General features: G+C 40.5%; 2 protein-coding genes across 7 annotated transcripts in view; both read left to right on the top strand.

The window, feature by feature from the left end:
• Positions 1 to 729: 729 nt before the first annotated feature.
• On the top strand, positions 730 to 8,178 carry LOC121707449 (telomeric repeat binding factor 2, interacting protein). Of its 3 annotated transcripts, none has more exons than XM_042090042.1 (4): positions 730 to 808; positions 2,690 to 3,573; positions 5,966 to 6,087; positions 7,478 to 8,178. In XM_042090042.1, the coding sequence occupies exons 2-4, from the start codon at positions 2,691 to 2,693 to the stop codon at positions 8,036 to 8,038; spliced, it is 1,566 nt and encodes a 521-aa protein (XP_041945976.1). In that variant the 5' UTR covers positions 730 to 808; position 2,690; the 3' UTR covers positions 8,039 to 8,178. The 3 variants fall into 3 exon arrangements, with proteins under 3 accessions (XP_041945976.1, XP_041945978.1, XP_041945975.1); XM_042090044.1 differs by having other exon boundaries at positions 760 to 933; positions 2,860 to 3,573; XM_042090041.1 differs by having other exon boundaries at positions 765 to 933.
• Positions 8,179 to 8,306: 128 nt separating this feature from the next.
• LOC121707433 (E3 ubiquitin-protein ligase RNF123) overlaps positions 8,307 to 23,390 on the top strand; it is a 120,560-nt gene continuing 105,476 nt past the window's right edge. The window contains exons 1-10 of one of the 4 annotated variants that reach the window (XM_042089988.1): positions 8,307 to 8,391; positions 9,488 to 9,589; positions 10,648 to 10,726; positions 12,821 to 12,900; positions 15,515 to 15,612; positions 15,780 to 15,834; positions 16,654 to 16,739; positions 22,528 to 22,614; positions 22,715 to 22,782; positions 22,892 to 23,017. In XM_042089988.1, coding sequence (XP_041945922.1) covers positions 9,508 to 9,589; positions 10,648 to 10,726; positions 12,821 to 12,900; positions 15,515 to 15,612; positions 15,780 to 15,834; positions 16,654 to 16,739; positions 22,528 to 22,614; positions 22,715 to 22,782; positions 22,892 to 23,017 — 761 coding nt within the window. In that variant the 5' untranslated portion in view covers positions 8,307 to 8,391; positions 9,488 to 9,507. The other 3 variants (XM_042089987.1, XM_042089989.1, XM_042089990.1) reach the window with 3 other exon arrangements.

Below are 23,390 nucleotides of genomic sequence, written 5' to 3'. Positions count from 1 at the left end.
TTTTATGAGTAGTTCTGAGATTTTGAGCTTCAACGTTTTAGAATTCCATAGCCGACACACTTCATCTCACCTTCTTTAATTGTCACAGAATAAGAATAGTATGTCATTAACTAAATTTTGACCAAAAATTCATATAGAACAGTGGTTCTCAAACTGAGTACCATTGGTGGTACGCGGACTATATGGCCCACTCCATGCAGGAGTCTCCGAGATGTTTTTTTTCTTTCATAAAGATGAAATAATCACTACAAATGATAAAATCAAAATATGTATAGGCCTACAATAAAAAAACCTTGATGGAGTTAAATTTAAACTAGTTTTTTTTTATTATGTAAAACATAGGGCCTAGGCTACAATGTAAAATTGGTCTAGTAGCATATTTTAATATCATATGGTGGTACTTGGAGGTGGTATTCATTGTGAAAAGTTTAGAACATTATAATTCTGAGGGGGCGTAATGAACCATATAGGCTACTAATAGCCCAGTGGTTTTCAAAGTGGGGACCTGCCAGAGAGGCCTCAGCAGGTTGAATGGTAAAATAAAAGCAACAAATAAATACATTTGAAAAATACAATGCCATTATAATAATTTGTCGACTATCTCGATAAAGTATTTGGGGGGCCTTGTCGTGGGAAAGTTTGGGATCCCCTGGTATAGCCTACAGTCTGTAATGAACTAATGAATAACAGAATAAATTCCGACTTTTATTCTGAAGGATTAGTGAATGGCGGCCATATTGAATTTTTTTGTCGTTATCCGCTGCTGCTGAAGTGTCTATCTCGCTTTCCCGCGTGAAGTTCGTACTCTGTAAGTTACTTGACGTTACTTTCTCAAAATATTTGTCAGTGAGGTGTAAAACATCGAGAAACTGTCCACTCATAACGATAGTAAAGCCTATATCTGTATGCTACGATGGAATTGCACTCCAGAAGGTAAATGGATGAGAATAATATTGTATATGTTCTAAGGTAAACCTATGAGGTGGACTCCTGTGTGTATAAACATCTACGTCTTAACGTTTACGTTACCAACATTACGTTAGCTTGTTCCACTGAGCCAAAATATAATAGACACCCTAACGTCAAGCCCAACTTGGTTCACAGATGCTGTGTCTCAAACCCTATCTTTTAGCTGCTACTGTCTATGCTCAAACAGCATACTTCCGTCCGTAACTTAGCAGCTAACGTACACTGTTAGTGTGCACTGCGCTTACTTGCGTTGTGCCCACTGTATTGTCCCAATATCTGCACTATACTTCAACTAAGTATTTGAAGTGTGCACGTAGGCGGTTTGAATCGTTGTGTGACGGTCAACTAATTGCAAGCTATTGGATAGAAGTAGTGCTGTATTTGATACTGCTGGGTCGGACCGCTGTCACGCTATCCGGAGAAATATTGTTTGGTCACCGCTATTGACCGATTTGCGGCCCCCATTGACTTCTTTTGAACACATGTAAACAAGGTTTAGGTCACAGGTTACCTTGGCGGCCGTTATCCCTAACTTGTTAGTTAATTACATTAAAAAACATACCTATATATTACATCACAATTAATAAATGAACGAAGTAAAAAAAACAAAAAAACACAATATATCAGAGGGATTACAATAATTATGGCGCTATTGTGCTGCACGGCCACCAGATGACGCCATTTCACTCCTTGCTTTTACATCCAAAAAAGGCCCGAAGTGCAGTGAAATGGCGCCATCTAGTGGCTTGAAATATGTAATGTAGCCCATTATATTTATTAGAAAAGAAGCGACCGTCGAATAATCTTTGTTTTTTCTTTTTAAACTTAGTACCTTTATAAATTGTGGAGTATTATTAAGGTACGTTTTGGAATGTAATTACATTACATTACATTTAGCAGACACTTCTTGACCAAAGTGACATATGTCAGCCATATTACAAGGGATCACATTGTCCCCAGAGCAACTTGGGGTTAAGTGCCTTGCTCAAGGGCACAACGGTGGAAGCCGGGAATTGACCCGACAAACTTTCAGGCTACTGCACGCTAGCCCAGCTCCTTAACCACTACACTACCACCGCCCTGCCATTCGACTGACATTCGACATTAAAAGACCACAAATTTAGGCAATGGGCACAGGGGTCTTAGGGGCTGAGCGACGCTTTGCATAAAATTTCTCCTCACTGCTTAAGCAGTTGTTATTCCTGCTCTATGTATGTTGTACCAAAATGTAGTTTATTATCAAAGTGAAATGGTTGCTGGCATAAGTCAGCGGCGTTAGTTTAACCACATAATTGACGTTTTGTTTACATGTGTTGAATGGAAGTCAATGGGAGCCGGAAATCGGTAAATACCGGTTACCAAAGATTATTTCTCCGGATAGCGAGACGGTGGTCCGGGAGTCCTTTCTCGAGAGAAAGTGACGTTCGCTTGCTCCAAGATCATGAGGAACAAGCGTTGTAACATTACACTCTAACGTTATATCTACAATGTAGTTTGGCATAATTAGTATTCTATTGCAAGGGCAAACAAAATTAGCTTGGTTACGTTAAACATACCCAAGACCGAGGTGTAAAGATTCTACAGTGGGGATCTAGAATACAGGGCAGAAAAGGTGTCAGAGTGACAACACGTCTTGTATGTGTAACTGTTACGTTATCAAATAATACAAACAAGATTGATGAAAAAAGCAGTTACATATAACTTGTCTTTCACGTTTTAGAATGTCTTCAACTTCCGCCATTTCTCCTGTCCTGTTCTTGGACTGTAAAGGAGAGCAGATGCGCTTCTACATTCGTCCGGGTCCTGCAAAAGCCCAACTTCGTGATATGATTTATGCTGGGGGTGGGTGTCTAACCCGTTTCCGGGAACCTGGTGCCCTTCTGCTTGCAGATCCGAAGGAGATAACTGACATCACCAACAATAGCGGAGAACTTTATGTCTCTACCCAGTACATTTGGGACTGTGTGAAGAAGAACCAGCAATTGGATGAGATGAATTACAGGCTGAGCACCACACAAAACATCCAGACGAGATCACTGCGATCTAAAGAAGCAGCGGTTGGACGAATGGGTTACACGACAGATGAGGACGAAGCGATTTTGAACTACATATCAAAGCGTCAGAAAGAGGCACGAGGCAACAGTGTATGGCAGCTTATGGAAAAGCAGAAGATTACGCCCCACAGCTGGCAGTCTATGAAAGACCGTTATCTCAAACACTTAAGGGACAGGCCACCAAAGGGCAAGATGGGGCAACTGGAGTTTGTGTCCATGCCTAAGCCTCACAAAGATACTGCACAGCAAGTGCTATTGGATAATGACATCCCTGTTCAGTTACCTGTGAATGAGCCTGCCACCTTGTCTGGAGCTGAGTCTGAGTCAGCTGTAGTTGAAGGGGTAGCAGTAGATCATCCTCCAGAAGAAAGGCCTGAACATCCTGCTGAAGAGGCACTAGATGGAGATGGAAGTGGAGCTTCTGCTACAGGGCAACAGACACCTGGAGAATGCCCCGAGGGAGACGTGGTAGTAGTGCCTGAAGATGAACCCTCTCTTAAGAGATCCAGACTTGATGCAGATGAAGGGGGTGGAAATCAAGGGATGAGTGGTGAGTCCTGCACTATTTAGGCTACGTTAGTTTCAGTCAGGGCTCGACAGTAACGGTTGCCCAGCAACCAAATTATGACGAGTGACAACCTCAACAAAATTTCCCCACATGTTCTTTTGAAGTAACATGCGTGTGCGCAAGGCATGCTTCTAGAGCCTACTCCCCTAGCCTGTGGCTGTGCGTCTTTTCTCCTCACACATGTATGTGCAGCTGTCGTGCCATAAACAGAGAGACATGGCTGCTAGTTTAAGTGATGCATAACTCATAATAATAGGCTAATATCAAGTTGATTTGCTCACTTGCATCTCAAGTTTTTGTTGCTAACCTACCTAGGCTATGGGATTTAGGTAATTTAAGCCTACTATTGGGTTTAACGTCATTTAGAAATAGGCAACTTAACCTTGGCAAACTTTTACATCTGGAGAGAGCTCCTTGCAAACTATCCTGCTAGCTCAGGTTATGTCTGTCATTCGTGTAGTGGTCACTAAAATCATTAATGAACATTGCAAAACACTTCCCATGATCCCATTAAGATTTTCTTTGACTTGTTAGTTTTTTGAACATTTATTTTATCTAATGACATAGAAAACATAATGTATTGCATCCACCTTACTCACCATGCACAACTATTATTCACTAGCCTAAAACCGTGAGACTCTTAGACAGTAAAAGATAGGGTGAGACTAAAGGCTAATTACTCATGCATTTCTTAAAGTGACAGGCACTCAATTACACCTACACACAACCAATTGCGCACTCAATTAGCCCTACACACCACATTAAACATAGATACAGACAGTATATGTATCTATGACCTAAAGATATGCCTAAGTGTAATAATTTAAAAATCAATATGAAGTATTCAAATTACTACATATTTCTAGAAGCACCCTAGAGCTGGGCTAGTCTAGTCACTCTCCATTGGCTTGTGAGCTCGAAAAATTAAACTTCTATCAGGCCAATCAAATCGTGTATAGAGTTGTTAGGCGGGCTTAATATAACGATTGATGGCAGAGTTGCAACGGTTTGGCTTGAATTCCCTGCTACTTGAAAACAAATAAGATAATGTTGCTGTTGGCGAACAGTGTGACACGAGTTAAGCTTTTATTAAGTTGGCAAAAGTTTGAACTAGCCAACTAGCTCCGCTGGTGGGAAACCATAGGACTCATAGCGCTGTCCTATTGCGTGCAGAGGAAATTTGAAAGACAACCGATTATCCCGCCCCTCGGACTGAGCACTGGGAATGGTGAGTGCCCAGACCCTACATTTTAATGTGGGTTTGGCTCGTCAGGCTAACATATTTTAGCTACTAGTAATTATGCAGATTATAAAATACTATACATTATTAACAAAATATTTAAACTATAGTGAATTCCAAAATATGTGAAATAGAAACATATGTTATAAGCCATCATTTTCTGTGTGTGTTTGTGTGTGTGTGGAGAGATTCAAGCAGAATCTATAAACTCTATCTAATCTATACAATTTCGATAAACATTGAAAAACTTTTGATTGGCAATCAAAGCAGCATGAGAAAGCTGCAAAGCGAGTGGTCGTGGCTCAATGTGTGGAGGCAGGCGCTAACTAGTGTCATCCTTATTTTAGTGCACAAATCGAGAAAACTGAAAATAACAGGCCGTTAATAATGGGGCAACCATTTTTTGTCTTTGGCAAAACCTCATGCCTTGTTGCCCAGCTGGCAACCACTTTTAAAGGCTAATGTTGAACCCTGGTTTCAGTTGCAAATTCTGCTTATAATATATTTTTTGGTATGTGTTGTTTTCTATTTATATTTTTATCTGGTATTGTAATTGGGTCTGTCCATCTATGTGCCTTGAGCAGTTTTCTAGGAGTTATCAGTTATCAAGATAAAACCAACCCAAATGTGGTGTCTTTTCCAATGAACTACTTTATTGATAGGCAGTGTTGGGAAGTATCAGAATACATGTATTCTGGATTATGAATTTAAAATACAAAATTTGAGTAACTGTTTAAATACAGTTACAATTTAAAAGGGTGGCATTTGGAATACAGTTACATTGATACATTTTACATCTTAAGTTATAAGTTAAGTTATAACATGTAGGCCAAGGCCTTTCAAACTCAAATGCAAATATTCTTTTAGCCGCACCATGTAGCCTATGGATCTCCCACGTGGCTCCTTTCTCTTTTCCTCTCTGTTTATATTGATGGCCAGAAATTATTGTTTTAGGCTAGTGTAGCTTTGTGTTTATTGAGAGTGCAAAAAGGCATGTTACTACCCTTGTGCTGTTGACATTCATAAAAAAAGAAATCTGTGTATATTTTGTCTGTGTATATTTTGTTTAGGTTGATGTTGTATGTATTTAACATGAATGTTTGAAGCTTTTATAATAATGTTTGTGAAATGCAGGTCCTGGGAATGAGTTGACCCCTAAAGAAGGAGGTTTGCAATCATCAAAAACATCGACACCAACCAAGAGAGGACTGGGTATTCTTGACAGGGCAGTGAGGGAATTTCGTAATTCACTTTGGGTAAGAGGCTGACCTGAGGTGCGTTCAAATTTGCAAAACATAGGCAAATGTTTGTGAACACTGGCAAACAGTTTGAGGAGGTAGTTCTCTGCAAACATACAGTGGAGCTGGATGCATGCTGGACAAAGTGTTACCGTTACAATGGATTGAAACACCAGATTGCGTTTTTGAAGTGATTTTCATTCACTTTGTATTTAAAGTGTAAATCTAGAGTAAAAACAACCTAGGGTTTATTTACGGTAGTTAACAACTTTATGCAAAATTATGTTAATTGGTACCGTTTTGAGCAAGACCGTTTATTTGCATTATCACTGCAGTGTTTCCCAGAGAATTGAATTCTATTTGTGGTGGTTGGTTTACAGAATTAACTTGAAGGCAACAGTTTTTTAACAAATTAGCACAGCGTGGTTATGATACTAACCAGATTTAAGCACAATTTAGTACAACCTGAAAAATCATTGTGTGGTGGTCAATGTTGATATTGTGGTGGGCCGCCACAAATAAGTCAATGTATGGGAAACACTGCACTGAATGGACTTACAGTGATGCTAACCGGGCAAGGTACCAAGTCGCTATTTCACTAACAATGCTCAAAATATAATTACACTTCTGTGGTAGTGTGGTGAGGGTTTCTACAGACAAAGTATTGTAAACTTTGAAAGTGTACAGAGAGGTTATAACAAGACCTATCTGTAGGAAGAAAATGCAATGGGTTCCTGGTCAGTTATTGTCAAATCAGCAAGCACGTTCGATCTTGTAGTGCTGAACGCACACCACTATTTTTCTATGGACGTTAGATCAGGGGACTGAGATGGCAATGGCAGAAGCTTGATTTTGTGTTCAGTAAACCATTTTTGTTTTGATATTTGTTTTGGTTTATTGACCTGATGAAGAATCTAATTATGACCCAATTTTAGTGTCTTGGCAGAGATTGACAGATTTCCATTGAAAATGTTGAGGTTTTTCTTGGGGTTCATGATTCCATGCACTTTAATAAGGTTCCCTAAAAACAGCCCCACAATATCAATTGTAAAATCAAAATTTTCATTGCAACTAATTTCATCCTTGGGGTGTATAGACTAATTAGAATGCATGTGTTTAATAGCCTGCAGAATTTTGTGTAAATATTTTGTCTGAAAAATCAGACTTGGTCTGTTTGTTACAGACTTTAAAGACATACAGCTACAGCTATTTATTATTATTGTGAATGAATAAGCATTCTTGGAAGGGTTGTAATCTGAATATTTTTTCTACATTCTATTGAGATAAATGACGTGGAGAGAAGAACTACTTTATGTTCCATACATCCTTGCTATTGAGTGACTATCTACCTTTAGAATTTAGTCAGCATGTCATACTTTGTTAATTGGGTTCAACTCTTTTGTTTTAGACTGAAGATAACAGTCGGCCTCAGATGACTGCCTCTATCCTTTCGCAGTCAGACAGTGAAACTGAGATATTTCATGAGGCTATGGAACAAGTGACTGGCTCACCTCCACAACAGAAGAAAAGTATGGGGTCAAAATGTAATAGTCATAAGACTGCTGAGTATGGGGAGAGCACCAAAACGTGTAATGTAAAGCAAAGTTCCTGCAGGAGCCACTTGTTCCTGTTAGAGGGCGAGTCACAAGAGGATGACTTTAGCCATACCTCACAGGAGGAGGGCTGTGCTCCACACCCTGTGAATTTGGAAGGAGAAAGGTTAGTCTTGGACTTGATGAAAGATTGCAGTAAGAACCTGCTTGACGTTACTAAATCACTGCTAAAGGCAAGTGGTGATGTTACATTAGCTCAGTGCCACCTTCTGCAGGGGACATTTCCTCGGCCACTGTGGAGTCAGAGGGAGGACCAGCTTCTGCTGTCAGAAGATCCAATCTCTAAGTGTCAACTTGAGGAGAAGTACGGAAAGGAGGGTGTGTGTGCCAGAGTCTCTTTCCTAAAATCAGAATGACTTTGAATCTGTTTTATTTGTAACAAATAACTGACAACTTTCAGTTCTATCTAAGTTTGTGTATTATTTTGCCTTTAAATTGTATATTGTACAGTGTGGAATTTCAAACAAATAATTAAAACATTTGGTATTTTGATGGGGAAAAAATGCATTTTTTATTATACTTCCTATTCAGGGGCATGAAAATCTTTTTCATAGAACTGGCCAATAAGATAATGGCCATGATGACAATTGTTTGAGAGAAGTGTGACACAGATGTAGCGGTGACATAGGCATGAGATTCGCGTTTTTGTGTACCTTAAACATTTTTGGTCCAACCGACGCTCCGTGACTTGGAATTGCGTGAAGAAGAGGTAATGTTACTTGTAGTGTTGACACAATTTGGAGAGTTGTTTTGAAACGAAACCGGCTCGATTCACTGAGCGAGTCGTGTGCTCACTTTGTATATAAACAACTGACGAAACGTGCACGGTTTTAGATATCTGTGTCGTTTTTCCAAGGCCCTTGGTGAGTATACTTTGCTAGGAGCTAAGCGGATAGCTGTTACTATGAGGCTAAGCAAAGCTTCAATGGCTGTCACTGTCATGGAGTGACTAACGTTAAATCATTGACACCCTGGAAAGTATCCTTCGCCAGCCAGCGAAAATCTTGTTTGAGTTGTGCGCTTAGTGTCTGTTACTGGTTGACCCCAGTTGAATCAAGGAGCTGTTTCTGAAATTGGTCTACATACCACAAGTTAGCCTGCTTGCTAGCTGCCTCTTAGCTATCGATACTGATGTTGCCGTTATCAGTCTCACTCCCAACATCATGTAATGTTACAAGATCCAGGGAAAGCAAGCAAGACACGAAATGCTGACGATAGTTTAATATGTAGTGGTTTTAGCGACATGTCCGACCATTTGTAAGACAACATTCAACATAACGTTACAATATACGAGCTGTCATCGAATTTATGTTAGATCAATAGCCTATCGTAAAGAATGAAAGTGTCTAGTTTGAAGGGTAACGTTAACCTTACAATGACATCTTTCTGAAATGAACGCGCAGTTCATTCTTTGCAATGCAAAAATTCAGTTATTCGTAGATTTACACTGCGATTTCATACAGGGTCGGGGTACAGCCCTAAACCACACAGTTGGAGGACAAACAATGTTGGTGTAAAGATGAACGGTCGGTAAGTGATTTGGGATGAAGAAAAAGCCAGAGTCCCTCAGAGAATCAGAATCAGATTCAGTTTTATTGTTGCATCTTGATTTACCGGTATATTGACATATTCAGGACTTAGGGGCGTAAGAGCTACTTCAAAGTTTTGGAAACCGAACAAGTTCGCGTTATTACCAGTCACTTTCCTGATTAAGGGCTCTTTTCCTTTCTCACTGAAATCGCCGTGGAACTTAATTTTACCTTTTGTCAAATTCAAAACATCTGTTTTCTACATGTTTCTCACAGAGCGACAACAAAGGAGCAACATGAGCTCTAAGGGAGGAGGTACAGCCTTGAGCCGTGCTAATTACCGCCTGGCCTCCGACACTGAGAAACCCAAAGCCACAGGTGAGCTCCAGCTATGCTCTATAATCTGTGTGGTATGTCAGCAAGGCACACACTTTCTCCAATCTACTGTACACATTTATTCCCTCTCCAAAGGACTGCATCTCCTTTTCATACCGTTTCCTCTTATAGATGAAACAACCTGACGGTTTTGTCTATTTATTTATTTGAAGTTAATTTGATGAATACAACAGGTTGTCTTTAGATCCGCCCCTTTCAGTGTTGATAGTACTTTACAGCATACAATGGCTCTTTATAACTGTATGATGGCTTGAATTGGAATCTGTTGTTTAAAGGAACTACACTAGCAAATTGCAAATACTCTTTTAGATTATTTGCCATTTTTCTCTACTGTGGTGGTGTTTTTTTAGGTTTTCTGAACTTAATTGTATTGAGATATGTGTGTATATCCTATACAGCTTGCTAGTACCAGAGGGACTTGTTAAAAAACTACTGTGAAATAGTTTCTTTTGATTTATCAGTCACAAATAGTCAGCAAAGTCTTTAACAAGTAGGCCTACAGATTGAATTGACAGTTAAAATGCAGTGGATGAAGTGTAGATTATTTCAGCAATCTCTGAATTTGAGATTTTCAAAAAAAAAAAAAAATGGGCTGTAAATTAATTTGGCCAGTAAACTAATTTGGCCATTGAGTTCAGTTCTCAATGTCTTGTCCAGTACTGTGTCAGACTCCTCTTGTATCATAGCAACACGGAACTGAGCTAACCCTGACTACACCTTACTCGATTGGAAACTGTGTATCCTCTGTGATGGGAATACTTTTTCTATGTGGTCGGCACAGTTTAAAGAGATAATCCAATACAAAACACTTTAATCATCTATTGAAACTGAGTATTATGATTTCCAAGCTACGATAGCTAGTTAGACAGCAGCAAAGCACTCTGAATTGATGGAGGGGGTAGACAATTCTGTGGCACACTAAACATACTGAAGGGGAAGCAGATTTGCATTTAACTTGGGGCAATAAACGCTTGTGTTTTAGTCTTGTCCTGGGTAAAACTGCAAACTGGACATATAAGCTATGCCTGTGTTCCTTGTAGGGATTGTGAATGAGAAGCTGCTGAGTGACTACCTGCACCATGTATTTCCCAGATATGGACTCACATCAGCTGCTTACAGGTTCAGTTGAATTGCAAACTCCTTTAAAGCACTTTAAATACACGATTCACAACATTTCACAGAAAATAGCAATGTAGCAAAAATTGACTGGCACAACATGACAAAACACAATATTATTGCAAGCGAAACCTTTTTTAAAGTCCTTTTTTGGGCCTTTTGCCTTAGAATAGAATAGAATAGAATAAATATTTAATGTCCACCAAGGTGGACATTTTTCTTTGGCTCACCAGACATAAAAGACAGATAGACATACAGCCACAATATCATCTCAGACATATGAGTTGAAATATCATGATAAAATACATAGAAAAGAATAAGAGTAAAAAATACATAAAAATAAAAGTAAAAGAAGAAATAGAAGAAATAGCATCTCAGTTTGATATTGTCACTTGGTTTGATTGAGGATACTGATGGCATTTGGAGTAAAGGATTTTAAATCCACTTTTGGCCAGAGGCACTCTGTAGCGCCTCCCAGACTTCAGGAGCTGAAACTGGCTAGAGAGAGGGTGTGTACTATCTGCAATGATCCTAGCTTTCTTCCTCATTCTGTCAGTATATATTTGTGTCAGTTGTATTTAGAACGGTTCACTGGTGATCAGAACACCCACTACACATTTTAATGACAAATGTAAACAGGCTCAAATTCTTCAAAAATGGGGTAGTGTGTCCACCACTGTACAGAAATGGGGGTGGTGGTGGATGGGTGGGCTCAGTTTGTTGTGCTTCCCCCACTCTTATTCTTATGTCTTTATAGGCCATTTCCAATCCTTGAGCAGAGTCATGTTTCCCACTGCTCTATACATAGTGTATGATGAACCAAGCCAAAGGTAAGATGAGCCGGTGAAGGTGGCCTGGACATGGTTTAGACTTCAGCTGTGCTTAACTCCGTAATCTGTGTGTGCTGGACCTCAGCACAGTTCCCACTGAAGTATTTTTAACTGTTCTAGATACCTCCCTCTGTGCACATCAGAAAAATATGATGAAGCAGCATATGATTTATTTAAGCGATTCAGAGGCCATCGTTTGAAAGAAAAGCTTTAAATATAGAAATGCAAATAAAGCTTGAACCTGTTTAAAAAGCATGAAAGCTTGAACCTGTGCATACATGGTTGCAGTGCAGAGCTTTAAAGTTGAACACTTTAGGATGATATACAGGCCGAGAATTTCATCATCTTTGGGGCAAGACCACTTGGCCTTCGGGCATATTGGGCAAGGTCACAAAGGTCACATGCCAGAGCATCACTTCCAAAGTTAACTATACAGTACATAAACAGTATATATGCATATGGGCACGTGAGACACCACTTTAGTGATTGGCTGGAAACATGAATGGCTTTTGAAAATAGATAGGCAAAAACACATATTTCATTCATTTGTGTCATTATGTCTTATGGCCAACACACCATAAGAAGGAAAGACAGACTACAACATTACTTCAAATTAAGGCACATTTATTAATATAATTGATTATATATAGATGTCAGCAAGGGACTTTGTTAAATAATTGGTTAAATAACTGATTTTTAAGAGTTGACAGTTGAAGGATGTTAACTAGATAGACTATTGAAGCAGCAAAAACGTAGGTGATAAAATGAAGCCTAACCGAGGCAATTCTACCAAGCAACTTCGATCAAAACAAACTAATGAATTAACCAGTACGCCACATATGGGCTAGCATTATGCTTTCTATTGATAGTTTCAGTCCCAATCTGTTGGTAAATTAATCATACCTATGTATAGCAACTAATTTGGTTTTAACTCTAGCGCTAGGCAAGGCTATCTCGTCATAACATTTATGACGAGTAGTGTAGTCCTCCTCAGATTAATGTCAGAGAATTGGATAAATTAACGTTAACCTTATCAGGACCTGTTATTAAGTCACAGAAAACATTAGTTCAGTTCAGCAACGTAAGGGAATGGACCAATGACAGCTGACATTAGGCTATTGGTTTCCAAAGCTGCTTAGTATAGCCTATCTGCATGTATTGCCTTTCATTTGGACTTAAGAGTTGTTTATTCATGTATACATGTATGTATGTATGTATGTATGTATGTGTATGGGACTATTACTGATGGGATTGTTCTTCTGTGTAGGAAAACCTTAACCTTCCCAGACCTGGAGGCCCATTTGGAGCACCTGCTGTCAGAGGGCGAGCTCACAGAAGACAGTAGAGGTCAGATTGTTGTTCAGAAATGTGCCATGGCCTGCACAGGAACTTGACAAATGAATCTTTATTTTCTCCTTAGGGATCCAGTGAATGCCTGCAGTCTGATCATGCCCTAACACCCTAACCTGCCCTGAATGTAACATATGCATATGCACAATGTGGCATATACACTACCGGTCAAATGTTAGTTAGCCTTTTAAAATGATATGAGATTAGTAAACAGAATGTGCCTATGGAACATTGGATGAATGGTTGCTGATAATAGGCAATGAAGATATTGCATTAAAGATCAGCCATTTCTTTCCACAACAGTCGAGAACCCTTTTTTCAATTATGTAAGCACATAATGTAATCTGCAAACTGCTCCCCTGATTAAAAAAAAGAATGCAACTGATCTCAGCTGGTATTCTGTCTATAATGGAGTGGAATGAAAAAATCTAAGTGACCCCAAGCTTTTGACCGGTAGTGTACAGTACCTGTATGTTGGCCATGCTCAAATGTTTTGAAACACCTGGATTCATAATAAATACAGTGAAAAGTTGTGTTTAATTAGGCTATGGCTGACAATACAAACCTCCTGCCAAAGTGTGCCTGTTTCAAGGCCAGCATATGCCCTGATGGGAGCAGCATGAAGAATGGGTTGAGGGGGTGACTGGAGTCATGTGCAATGCTATGTGCTCTGCGCTTAGTGGCTTGGCGGTGGATCATATTGGATACGTTGTGACTCGGCTGCAGAGTATAGTGACAGAGGGGGCATTTGCGATCCAGCGAGATCCAGCTGTGTTCTAACATGAGGCCTACCTTACCACCTATGGCACCATGCATGTTGCTAACTGCTAATAACTTTGCCTGTCTAACAAATTTTATATCCGAGATTGACTTTGTTGTGATAAGAACAAACTAGTTCATTTGCATGCATGAGTAGCCTATTGAACCTAATTTGCGCTGTGGTGTTGATAATGAAAAATGTTTAAGAGAAGTCCGCACACTACTTGGTAGTTTTCTTGCTTAATTTTCTTATGTTTGGCTTACATGACGTTTCGACCTACTGGTCTTCCTCAGATTCACGTCGTGTCACACGTTTATAATGCTAACATTTAGTGAATATCGGGCTGAGCTGTCATTCTGTGCTGCAACAACCTTAGATTGTTCTGATTCAAGTAGGCTACAGAGTCTCCGTTGTGTGTCTGAGAGAGTGAGAGCAGGACGAGGAGAGGCGGTGGGAGTTTTTCTGTCGCTGCATGTAGCCTAACTCACAAAAGAAGACCATATTTACATGAAATAGTAACAAAATAGAAATGTAATAGCCTATCTGGTGGTCACACTAGGGGGGCACAGATTTGATTTGAGGGGACACCGCCCCCTTTTGCCCCCCTTAGCGTCGGCTCTGTGCGTACGAGTTTGTTTCTGTTGGAGGCAGTTAGCATAGAAGCTGGGGAACATAGAAAGTATGAGTTGGGTTCTGCACTTATACAGCAGTAACGGGTGGTACAGGGCAATGGAAAGTGCTTTGAACTAGCTGAGCAGAGAGTCTCTAATAAGATGAAGAGAGGGAGCTGGAGCACACTGATCGCTTGCAGTCTTTTATTTCAGTGTAGACACTTGACTGACGTTTCAACACTTCTGTGTCTTCCTCCGTGTTGACTCTGAGGAAGATACAGAGTTGACTCTGTAGAAGACACAGTAGTATCGAAACATCAGTCAAGTGTTTGCACTGTAATAAAAGACTGATAGCGATCAGTGTGCTCCAGCTCTCACTCTAATTACCAGAGCTACTTTAATTAGCAGAGAGTCTCTGTTGGCATTGTTTATGGATTTTAAAACTCAATAATCTCTAAGCTTAATGTCCAGGGTGAGTTCTAGGTATTAGAAATACTGCACCATTTCAGCAGTTTCATTCCTGATGCAGGTAGGGTTGTGGGAGGCATTATGAACTGCACCAATGTGTTGTGTCCTGGAGGTATTGTTTAGTAGTAGTAGGGAAAAAAGTTGCATCTTGAGGTCACCAAATCTAAAGCCAAAACCTATTATTTACTGAGGAGCTCAGTACTCAGTGATCATGGATGTGGAAGAGTATAATAGTGGCCAAGACCATCCCAATCATCTAAACCATATATGTGCTTTTTGTCACATTAGCCTCTCTCTCTTTTTAAAATCTCCCACCACCCAACCAAGGGTTTGTCCTACCCCCTGGCCATATCTCCAAAATCAAGTTCCCATATTCCAACAATCCTATTTTGAAGGTCCTACATAATGTCCAGTTCTGGGCAGTCTTTGAGGGATCACAATGTTTATGGTCAATGAATAGTGCTGCTAGTGTGTTTAGTTTGACCTTTGTTAAGGGTCTGGGTTCCAGTGTGATAACATTTCTGTGCTATGTGCTCTCATTGTCTCTAGCAGCTTAGACCTTCACTTGTTTAATATAATGTCCAATTGAATTTTTCAGTTGATGATCAATTTAATTGTTGACTGGTCTGTGAGTGCATACAATGTTTGTTTACAGTTTCGTTTGTATTTGAAGAGCTTCAATCAGAGTACTACCTTGTGGCAAAATCGCCTAACATAATGACCACTCTCCTCTCTCCCTCTCGCATTTCTGTCTTTTCCCTTGCCGTTCAAGACCAGGCAGCTGAAGGCCGTCTTGGACCCTTTACGGTAGTGTTGGACCACACCAGTGGCTTTGAAGGCCTCCTCTTTGTTGATGATGATCTCCTTGGGGTAGGAAGAAATTGTTTTATGCAGAACTCTTGCACCAAGATTGATGTGGGGATATTGCAAGTGTGTGATACAAAATACCTCTGATAAATGGTTTCAAATACAAATTTTACATGCACAATTATGCTGTTTATTAATGTTTTTGTTACTTCTTCTTTCTTGAACTTAAGGTCATTGGCCACAGCAATTTCAGCTCCATCAGAGCTACCACTTGTGTATTCAAAGGTAATTCTGTGACTCACTATTAAGTGAATTTGATTTGATTGACATTAGCATTGCATGTGAAATCAACATGTAAAATGGCTAACTTTGGGGTAATTCATGACATTTGCCTATAAATCTGAACTGGCATGCTGAAATCTGGCATGCTGAGTCTTTGTATATCCTTCATTAATTTGTTTGGATCCTACGCACCACCAGTTGGATTACAGCCAAAGTCAAGGCGCGGATTCACCTTTGTATATCATGCTGAAATACTGAACATTAAGATTAACCAATTCAGCACACCAGCACACCAGTAATGACTGTGTTGCTGTGATGTTACGTCTTGTTTATTTCAGATTCTCCATCTGCATTAATCAATGCCAAGCTAATGAAGGAACCCTATCCCTAAAAAACAAGTCTGATTGTCAAAAGTCATTGTGTAGATTACATATGTATAAGTTGTTGATGATTGACAGCTTTTTATGAATTTACCCCAATGAGTTGAGACCTACAGCATCCTCATTTTGTTTGGTTGTTTATTCACCTCTCTGCCTCTTTATCCTATCATGTGCTGCTTTATTAATAAATTAGCAGGGTTCCTAAGGAATATAGAATTTCTGGAATACAATGGAATTTTGGAGAGTCTATTTTTCCAGACATGGAAAGTCAGGAAATGTTATCATTTTTGGGTCAAAGTCATGGAATATCAGGGAATTTTGTTGTAGCAGTTTAAAATTGGGAAAAATCATGGAATTTTACATTTAACTTCGAGTGGGAACCCTGTATTAGTGCTGTGTTATTCATCTGTAATCCTACATTTAACAACTTGTGCTTTTGTAGGGAAGTGGGTGTATGAGGTGCTCATTTCATCCCAGGGCCTGATGCAGATCGGTTGGTGCACTCTCAACTGCAGGTTCAATCAGGAGGTAATGTCCCATGAAAATTCATTTCAACTTGAATCAGACATGTAGTCTTGATCAACCCAACATATTTCTGTTTTAGCCGTCATATAGTTAGGGAAAGTTAGACTTTTTTTCAGCCAATCTGCAAAAAAAATTCTTACCAATAGCTTTTTTTACTATGTGTTCCTATAGGTGTCTAGTAACACCTCCCAATTTATCCACGGCCAAATCCTCGGGGAAACACCTTGTTTTGTTACAAAACAAAACTTTCTTAATCAGTTTAAACTTTAACAAACCTCATCCCTCAACTCCCCTGCACTTCCTCACTCCTGTTATCTTCTGGCTGGTTGATGTTCTGGGAAGAGTTACCATGACAGTTCCAACAAGCAGAAATACACTTGACTCCTTGCTTTTTACAGCAGCACCTGAGAGTGTCACAGACGCCTACACAGTTGCAGCTGACAAACTTCAGAAGGTAGTCTGGTGCAATAGGATCTGGTGTGACTGGTGCATAATCATGTTCTCCTTGTTTCTATCCACACTCAAGGACATCTAGTGATGGATTTTGTAGCAGTAGCCAATCTCTGGTCTGGAGATATGCCCGCAGAGAGTGCTATGCTGCACCTCCTGTAGTCGGAGGTAGTTTCTAAGGCTTGACACTAGTTATGTTGTCCTCATGAGTTTTACATGTTGCACACTGTCCACCCTCAACATTGGACACTCTTTTCTCTCTCTATCTATCTCTCTGTCTCTCACACACACATTTATGCACATTGACTCTCTCACAAACACATTCACAACCACCCACCCACCCACACCCACACAAACACATATGCATACACTTACAAATAAAGTTCACACCTTCACTGATACTGTCTCTCTCTGTCTCTGTCTCTCTCACACACACACACACACACACACACACACACACACACAAATACACACATGCAAAATGTCCTTTCTCACACACACCATGTTGAGACAAAACTGTCTATGATTATAGTACCAGTGTTTTACAAGCAAAGTGTGTGTGTGTGAGTGTGAAGAGAGTCCTCACACACACCCTGTTGAGACAAAACTATCTGTGATTATAGTACCAGTGTGTTACACGCAAAGTGTGTGTGTGTGAGAGAGAGAGTCCCATGCGGAGAGTGGATGGTGATCAACAAAATGTAAAACTCATGAGTATTAACTGAGTTAATATTTTTGTATATTTTATTATATCTTTTCATGGGACAACACTGAAGAAATAACACTTTGCTACAATGTAAAGTAGTGACTGTACAGCTTGTATAACAGTGTACAAATGCTGTCCCCTCAAAATAACTCAACACACAGCCATTAATGTCTAAACCGCTGGCACCAAAAGTGAGTACACCCCTAAGTGAAAATGTCCAAATTGTGCCTAAAGTGTTCATATTTTGTGTGGCCACCATTATTTTCCAGCAGTGCCTTAACCCTCTTGGCCATGAAATTCACCAGAGCTTCACAGGTTGCCACTGGAATCCTCTTCCACTCCATGGCGACATCATGGAGCAGGTGGATGTTAGAAACCTTGCACTCCTCCACCTTCCATTTGAGGATGCCCCACAGATGCTCAATAGGGTTTAGGTCTGGAATAATGCTTGGCCAGTCCATCACCTTTACCCTCAGCTTCTTTAGCGAGGCAGTGGTCGTCTTGTAGGTGTGTTTGGGGTCGTTCTGGAATACTGCCCCACGGCCCAGTTTCCAAGGGAGGGGATCATGTTCTGCTTCAGTATGTTACAGTACATGTTGGCATTCATGGTTCCCTCAATGAACTGTAGCTCCCCAAGGCAGCACTCATGCAGCCCCAGACCATGACACTCCCACCACCATGCTTGACTGTAGGCAAGACACACTTGTCTTTGTACTCCTCACCTGGTTCCCGCCACACACACTTGACACCATCTGAATCAAATAAGTTTATCTTGGTCTCATCAGACCACAGGACATGGTTACAGTTATCCATGTCCTTAGTCTCCTTGTCTTCAGTAAACTGTTTGCGGGCTTTCTTGTGCATCATCTTTTATAAGAGGCTTCCTTCTGGGACGACAGCCATGTAGACCAATTTGATGCATTCTTTATGTAGAGCAACAATAATTTATTGATGTCGCCATGGAGTGGAAGAGGATTCCAGTGGCAACCTGTGAAACTCCAAGAGGGTTAAGGCACTGCTGGAAAATAATGGTGGCCACACAAAATATGAACACTTTAGGCACAATTTGGACATTTTCACTTAGGGGTGTACTCACTTTTGGTGCCAGCGGACATTAGACATTAATGGCTGTGTGTTGAGTTATTTTGAGGGGACAGCACATGTACACTGTTATACAAGCTGTACACTCACTACTTTACATTGTAGCAAAGTGTTATTTCTTCAGTGTTGTCCCATGAAAAGATATAATAAAATATTTACAAAAATATTAACTCAGTTAATCCTCATGAGTTTTACATTTTGTTGATCACCATACACTCTCCGCATGGGACTCTCTCTCTCACACACACACACTTTGCGTGTAACACACTGGTACTATAATCACAGATAGTTTTGTCTCAACAGGGTGTGTGTGAGAAAGGACATTTTGCATGCATGCATGTGTGTGTGTGTGTGTGTGTGTGTGTGTGTGTGTGTGTGTGTGTGTGAGTGAGTGAGTGAGTGAGTGAGAGAGAGAGAGAAAAAAAAAAAAAGTGTCCAATGTTGAGGGTGGACAGTGAGCAACATGTAAAACTCATGAGGACAACATAACTAGTGTCAAGCCTTAGAAACTACCTCCGACTATAGGAGGTGCAGCATAGTACTCTCTGAGGGCATATCTCCAGACCAGAGATTGGCTACTGCTACAAAATCCATCACTAGATGTCCTTGAGTGTGGATAGAAACAAGGAGAACATGATTATGCACCAGTCACACCAGATCCTATTGCACCAGACTACCTTCTGAAGTTTGTCAGCTGCAACTGTGTAGGCGTCTGTGACACTCTCAGGTGCTGCTGTAAAAAGCAAGGAGTCAAGTGTATTTCTGCTTGTTGGAACTGTCATGGTAACTCTTGCCAGAACATCAACCAGCCAAAAGATAACAGGAGTGAGGAAGTGCAGGGGAGTTGAGGGATGAGGTTTAAACTGATTAAGAGCGTTTTGTTTTTTAATTGTTCAATAAAACCACTTGTTATGGATTTTTTATGTACTTGGAGTAATTTTTACTCAAAACTAATGGCTGGGATAGATTCAGCACCTCTAAAAAACCCTAGTTAGACATCTCAAAAGCTAATATTGGTCAACAAAATGTTTTCATTATTTTCGCCTAGTCTCTCTGGGCACCCCAAACTTGATGGGCTCTCCAGGTGTTTCCCCGAGGATTTGGCCGTGGATAAATTGGGAGGTGTTACTAGACACCTATAGGAACACATAGTAAAAAAAGCTATTGGTAAGATTTGTTTTTGCAGATTGGTGAAAAAAAAGCCTAACTTTCCCTAACTAATAGTTGTAGTAGCAATGCTGTTCAGATTATGATTACTATACATTTACATTTATTCATTTCGCAGACACTTTTATCTAAAGTGAATAGCACTTTGGAATAATATCTTGTTTACTCACCACAAGTGTTGGTCAGTCAATAGTTACAGTTGCTAGTCAATTTTTACTTACAATTTCTTAACACAGTGTGGGACAAGACAGCAAGCTCATATTGCCTGAACTGGACTGGCCTATTGATTTAATCATTGATTCATTGTGCCACATTTGGGCCTGGTGATGTAGAATATAAACAGGAAGTTGGGGTGCATTTATCATTTTCTCTTGTCCATTACTATTTACATGCAAGATTAGAGGAACGAGTGACAATATCGATTTAAATTTCAGTAATTGTAGTATCATTTCATTAAGTAACTAGTTGTTTGAAAATAAAGGAATTAATCACAGGGTGTGGTAAAACTGCAGTATTTAGGGCTAGTCCACACGTACCAAACCGATCTTTTTTACCTCCGTCTTCCCTGGAACCGTATCAAGAATATTTGCGTCCAAACGGATCCATCTCAACACGACTCAACACGTAACTTCATATCCCAGGCCTATAGGTGGCACTGTTTCTTTACAAAAATTGACCAAAGCTTGCGCGCTGTAGGCTATACCAAAGATGGTTGATTACGATGATACATCCTGAGAGGCCATTTCCTGACCCCGGTAATGTATGCAAATAGGGTAGCAGTAGTACGCGCCTCGCACGAGGGGGGGCCACTATCCCCCATTTATGCAGTGATCGGGCACCCTTTTTAACATGGAGGTCAATGGCAGAATCGAAGAATTTCCCAGAATTTGTCAAAGCCTTATTTTTCTGAGCAATGGATGCACATTTTGGACACGGTATCATGATCTCCAAACCCTCCTCCCCATTTCAGGAGAATGTTGTGACAGTATCTCCAGTCGGGAGAAAATCAACATTAATGAAGGTGTACACCATGTTTGTTTTGTACTCCGGCTTCTGTCTGGCGTGGAACCGAGGCGTTCATACGTTAGTGACACGCCCCTGTGCAGGCGGGGACTGAACCAAAGACTCCACTTTGCCCTCATAGACATGAACTAGGACGACCCATCTTGCTACGCATTCATTATCTTTGGCTATACTAAACAGACAGAATAGGCTACGACGAAAATCCTAGTGCAAGGAAACCAGAATTGTTTGTGTGGACTGATGGTGAACTGTCAACTGTAGTCAACTGTAAAACTAATAAACTTCATTTTTACGGTTTGTGAAGGGTGCAGTCCCGTCCTTTATTTGGCTAACGCAGGTACAAATAATCTCCTTTACTTTCTTTGGTTGTAGGATAGTCCGCGATTCACATTAGTTTTGGCTATCACCGCAATTGCATAGGCTACTAAACGCTAGGCCTACCCAAGTTCTAGGCTATTCCGTCGCCACATTTATAATATTGCTATAAAACCTTCGTTAGTAACAGTCAATACTTTTGCCTGCATCAAATCGCGCATTCGCATTTAGTGTGCTACCATCGGCTTAACATGAGTTCTAAGCGTCTTTGTATGCTCATATCTGACTTCACTAGACTGTGAATGCATGTATTTATTTTGTAAGACATGTAAAATAAATGAATGACACTGGCACTACGCACAAATTAATTTAAACTTACACCGCACTTCCCTAATAACTTCTGACTAGTTCTCTCGTGTCACTGACAGTAGCTAGAATGCATCAAGAAAACACTGGGAAAAACACTGTTCAGTCATAAGCTATTGGTGCTGCGCAGCACCAGTTGTGATATTTATCCTACTGAGTGTAATCGTAGGTAATGTCATGTATGAAAACTAGTATTGTTAGGCAATACTATGAGTGACAAGTCCAGGGCAGCTGAGGTGTGGAGATGACATCATCAATACGCAAGTATGCGGTTTCACTGTCCAAACAAACTCACAAGGGCTACAGTTTCAGATTTTTCCACTCTGGGACCAGGTTTCAAAAAAGTGCGGTTTCGGGCAGTGCGTTTACAGGATTCGTTTGGACGATCGGCCAAGACGAAGCAAAACCGGTGCGTTTAACCCAAAAAGCGTCTCTGTGTGGACGGGGCCTTAGATGCTGTCTTTGAATTTATTGTGTACATCATTTTCATAGTCCTAGAGCTTTTGGGTGGAACATGCAGACTTGAATATTTAATAGAAATGACCATTTGAAACGTATAACTGTGTGGCTAAATTGAGAAGGGCAGGCGATGTCACATCTCTAGTAGATCATGTGTGCTGTGTATAACAGATGTTATGAAGTGCAAAAACCTTTTTTTGTCAGGAGGGTGTTGGTGATACACCGGACTCATATGCTTATGATGGGAACAGAGTGCGCAAGTGGAATGTCACTACTACAAACTATGGAAAGGTGAGAATGTCACAGGAAATCATCATACGTTCCAGAAAGTTTGTTCTACTCAGAAAGCTCTTCAGTAGGCATGCTTATCAACTGCCATTTTCTCTTGCAGTCATGGGCAGCAGGAGACATTGTCAGCTGTTTGATTGATTTGGATGATGGCACTATAACATTTTGTTTGTAAGTGACATTTAAGGGTACATTTTAACATTTTAAATAGAGATTTTTTTATTTTTTGTCCTCTCACAAAATTGTTCTTTATCGTTTGTTGTCTTTCTCTCTCTGTCAGAAATGGTCAGTCCCTGGGTACAGCCTTCAGTAACATTAAGATGGGCCCTGGCATAGCATACTTTCCAGCCATCAGTCTTTCCTTCAAAGAGTCTGTGGCATTCAATTTTGGGAGCCGCCCTCTCAGATATCCTGACAAGCTTTATGAACTTTATGATGTTTTACCTAAACAGGTATATGTGTTGTTGAAAGAAATGCATATTAGGGAGGACTATGAGGTAGGGTGGTTCATATAATGCTACTTATTGGACTGCATGAAGTATTTGTAATGCTTAAGGCTGTTTTCTGATTCTGCGTTGAATTGGCGGAGCAGCCCCGCAGAGGCCTGTGTGTCGCCATGTGCCCCCCACAAGCCCTCCGCCTGACACCCCCCACAAGCCCTCCGCCTGACACCCCCCACAAGCCCTCCGCCTGACACGCACCTCCAAAACAATTCTAACCACGCGTCAACGTGACGCAGACGGCAAGAGCTGCGATTGGTCGACTCGCCCTGTGTGTTG

The sequence above is a fragment of the Alosa sapidissima genome, chromosome 4 (assembly GCF_018492685.1).
Source record: "Alosa sapidissima isolate fAloSap1 chromosome 4, fAloSap1.pri, whole genome shotgun sequence".
Lineage (NCBI taxonomy): Eukaryota > Metazoa > Chordata > Actinopteri > Clupeiformes > Clupeidae > Alosa > Alosa sapidissima.
The sequence above is the reverse complement of the archived record's forward strand: the minus strand, read 5'-3'. Positions and strand labels throughout refer to the sequence as shown.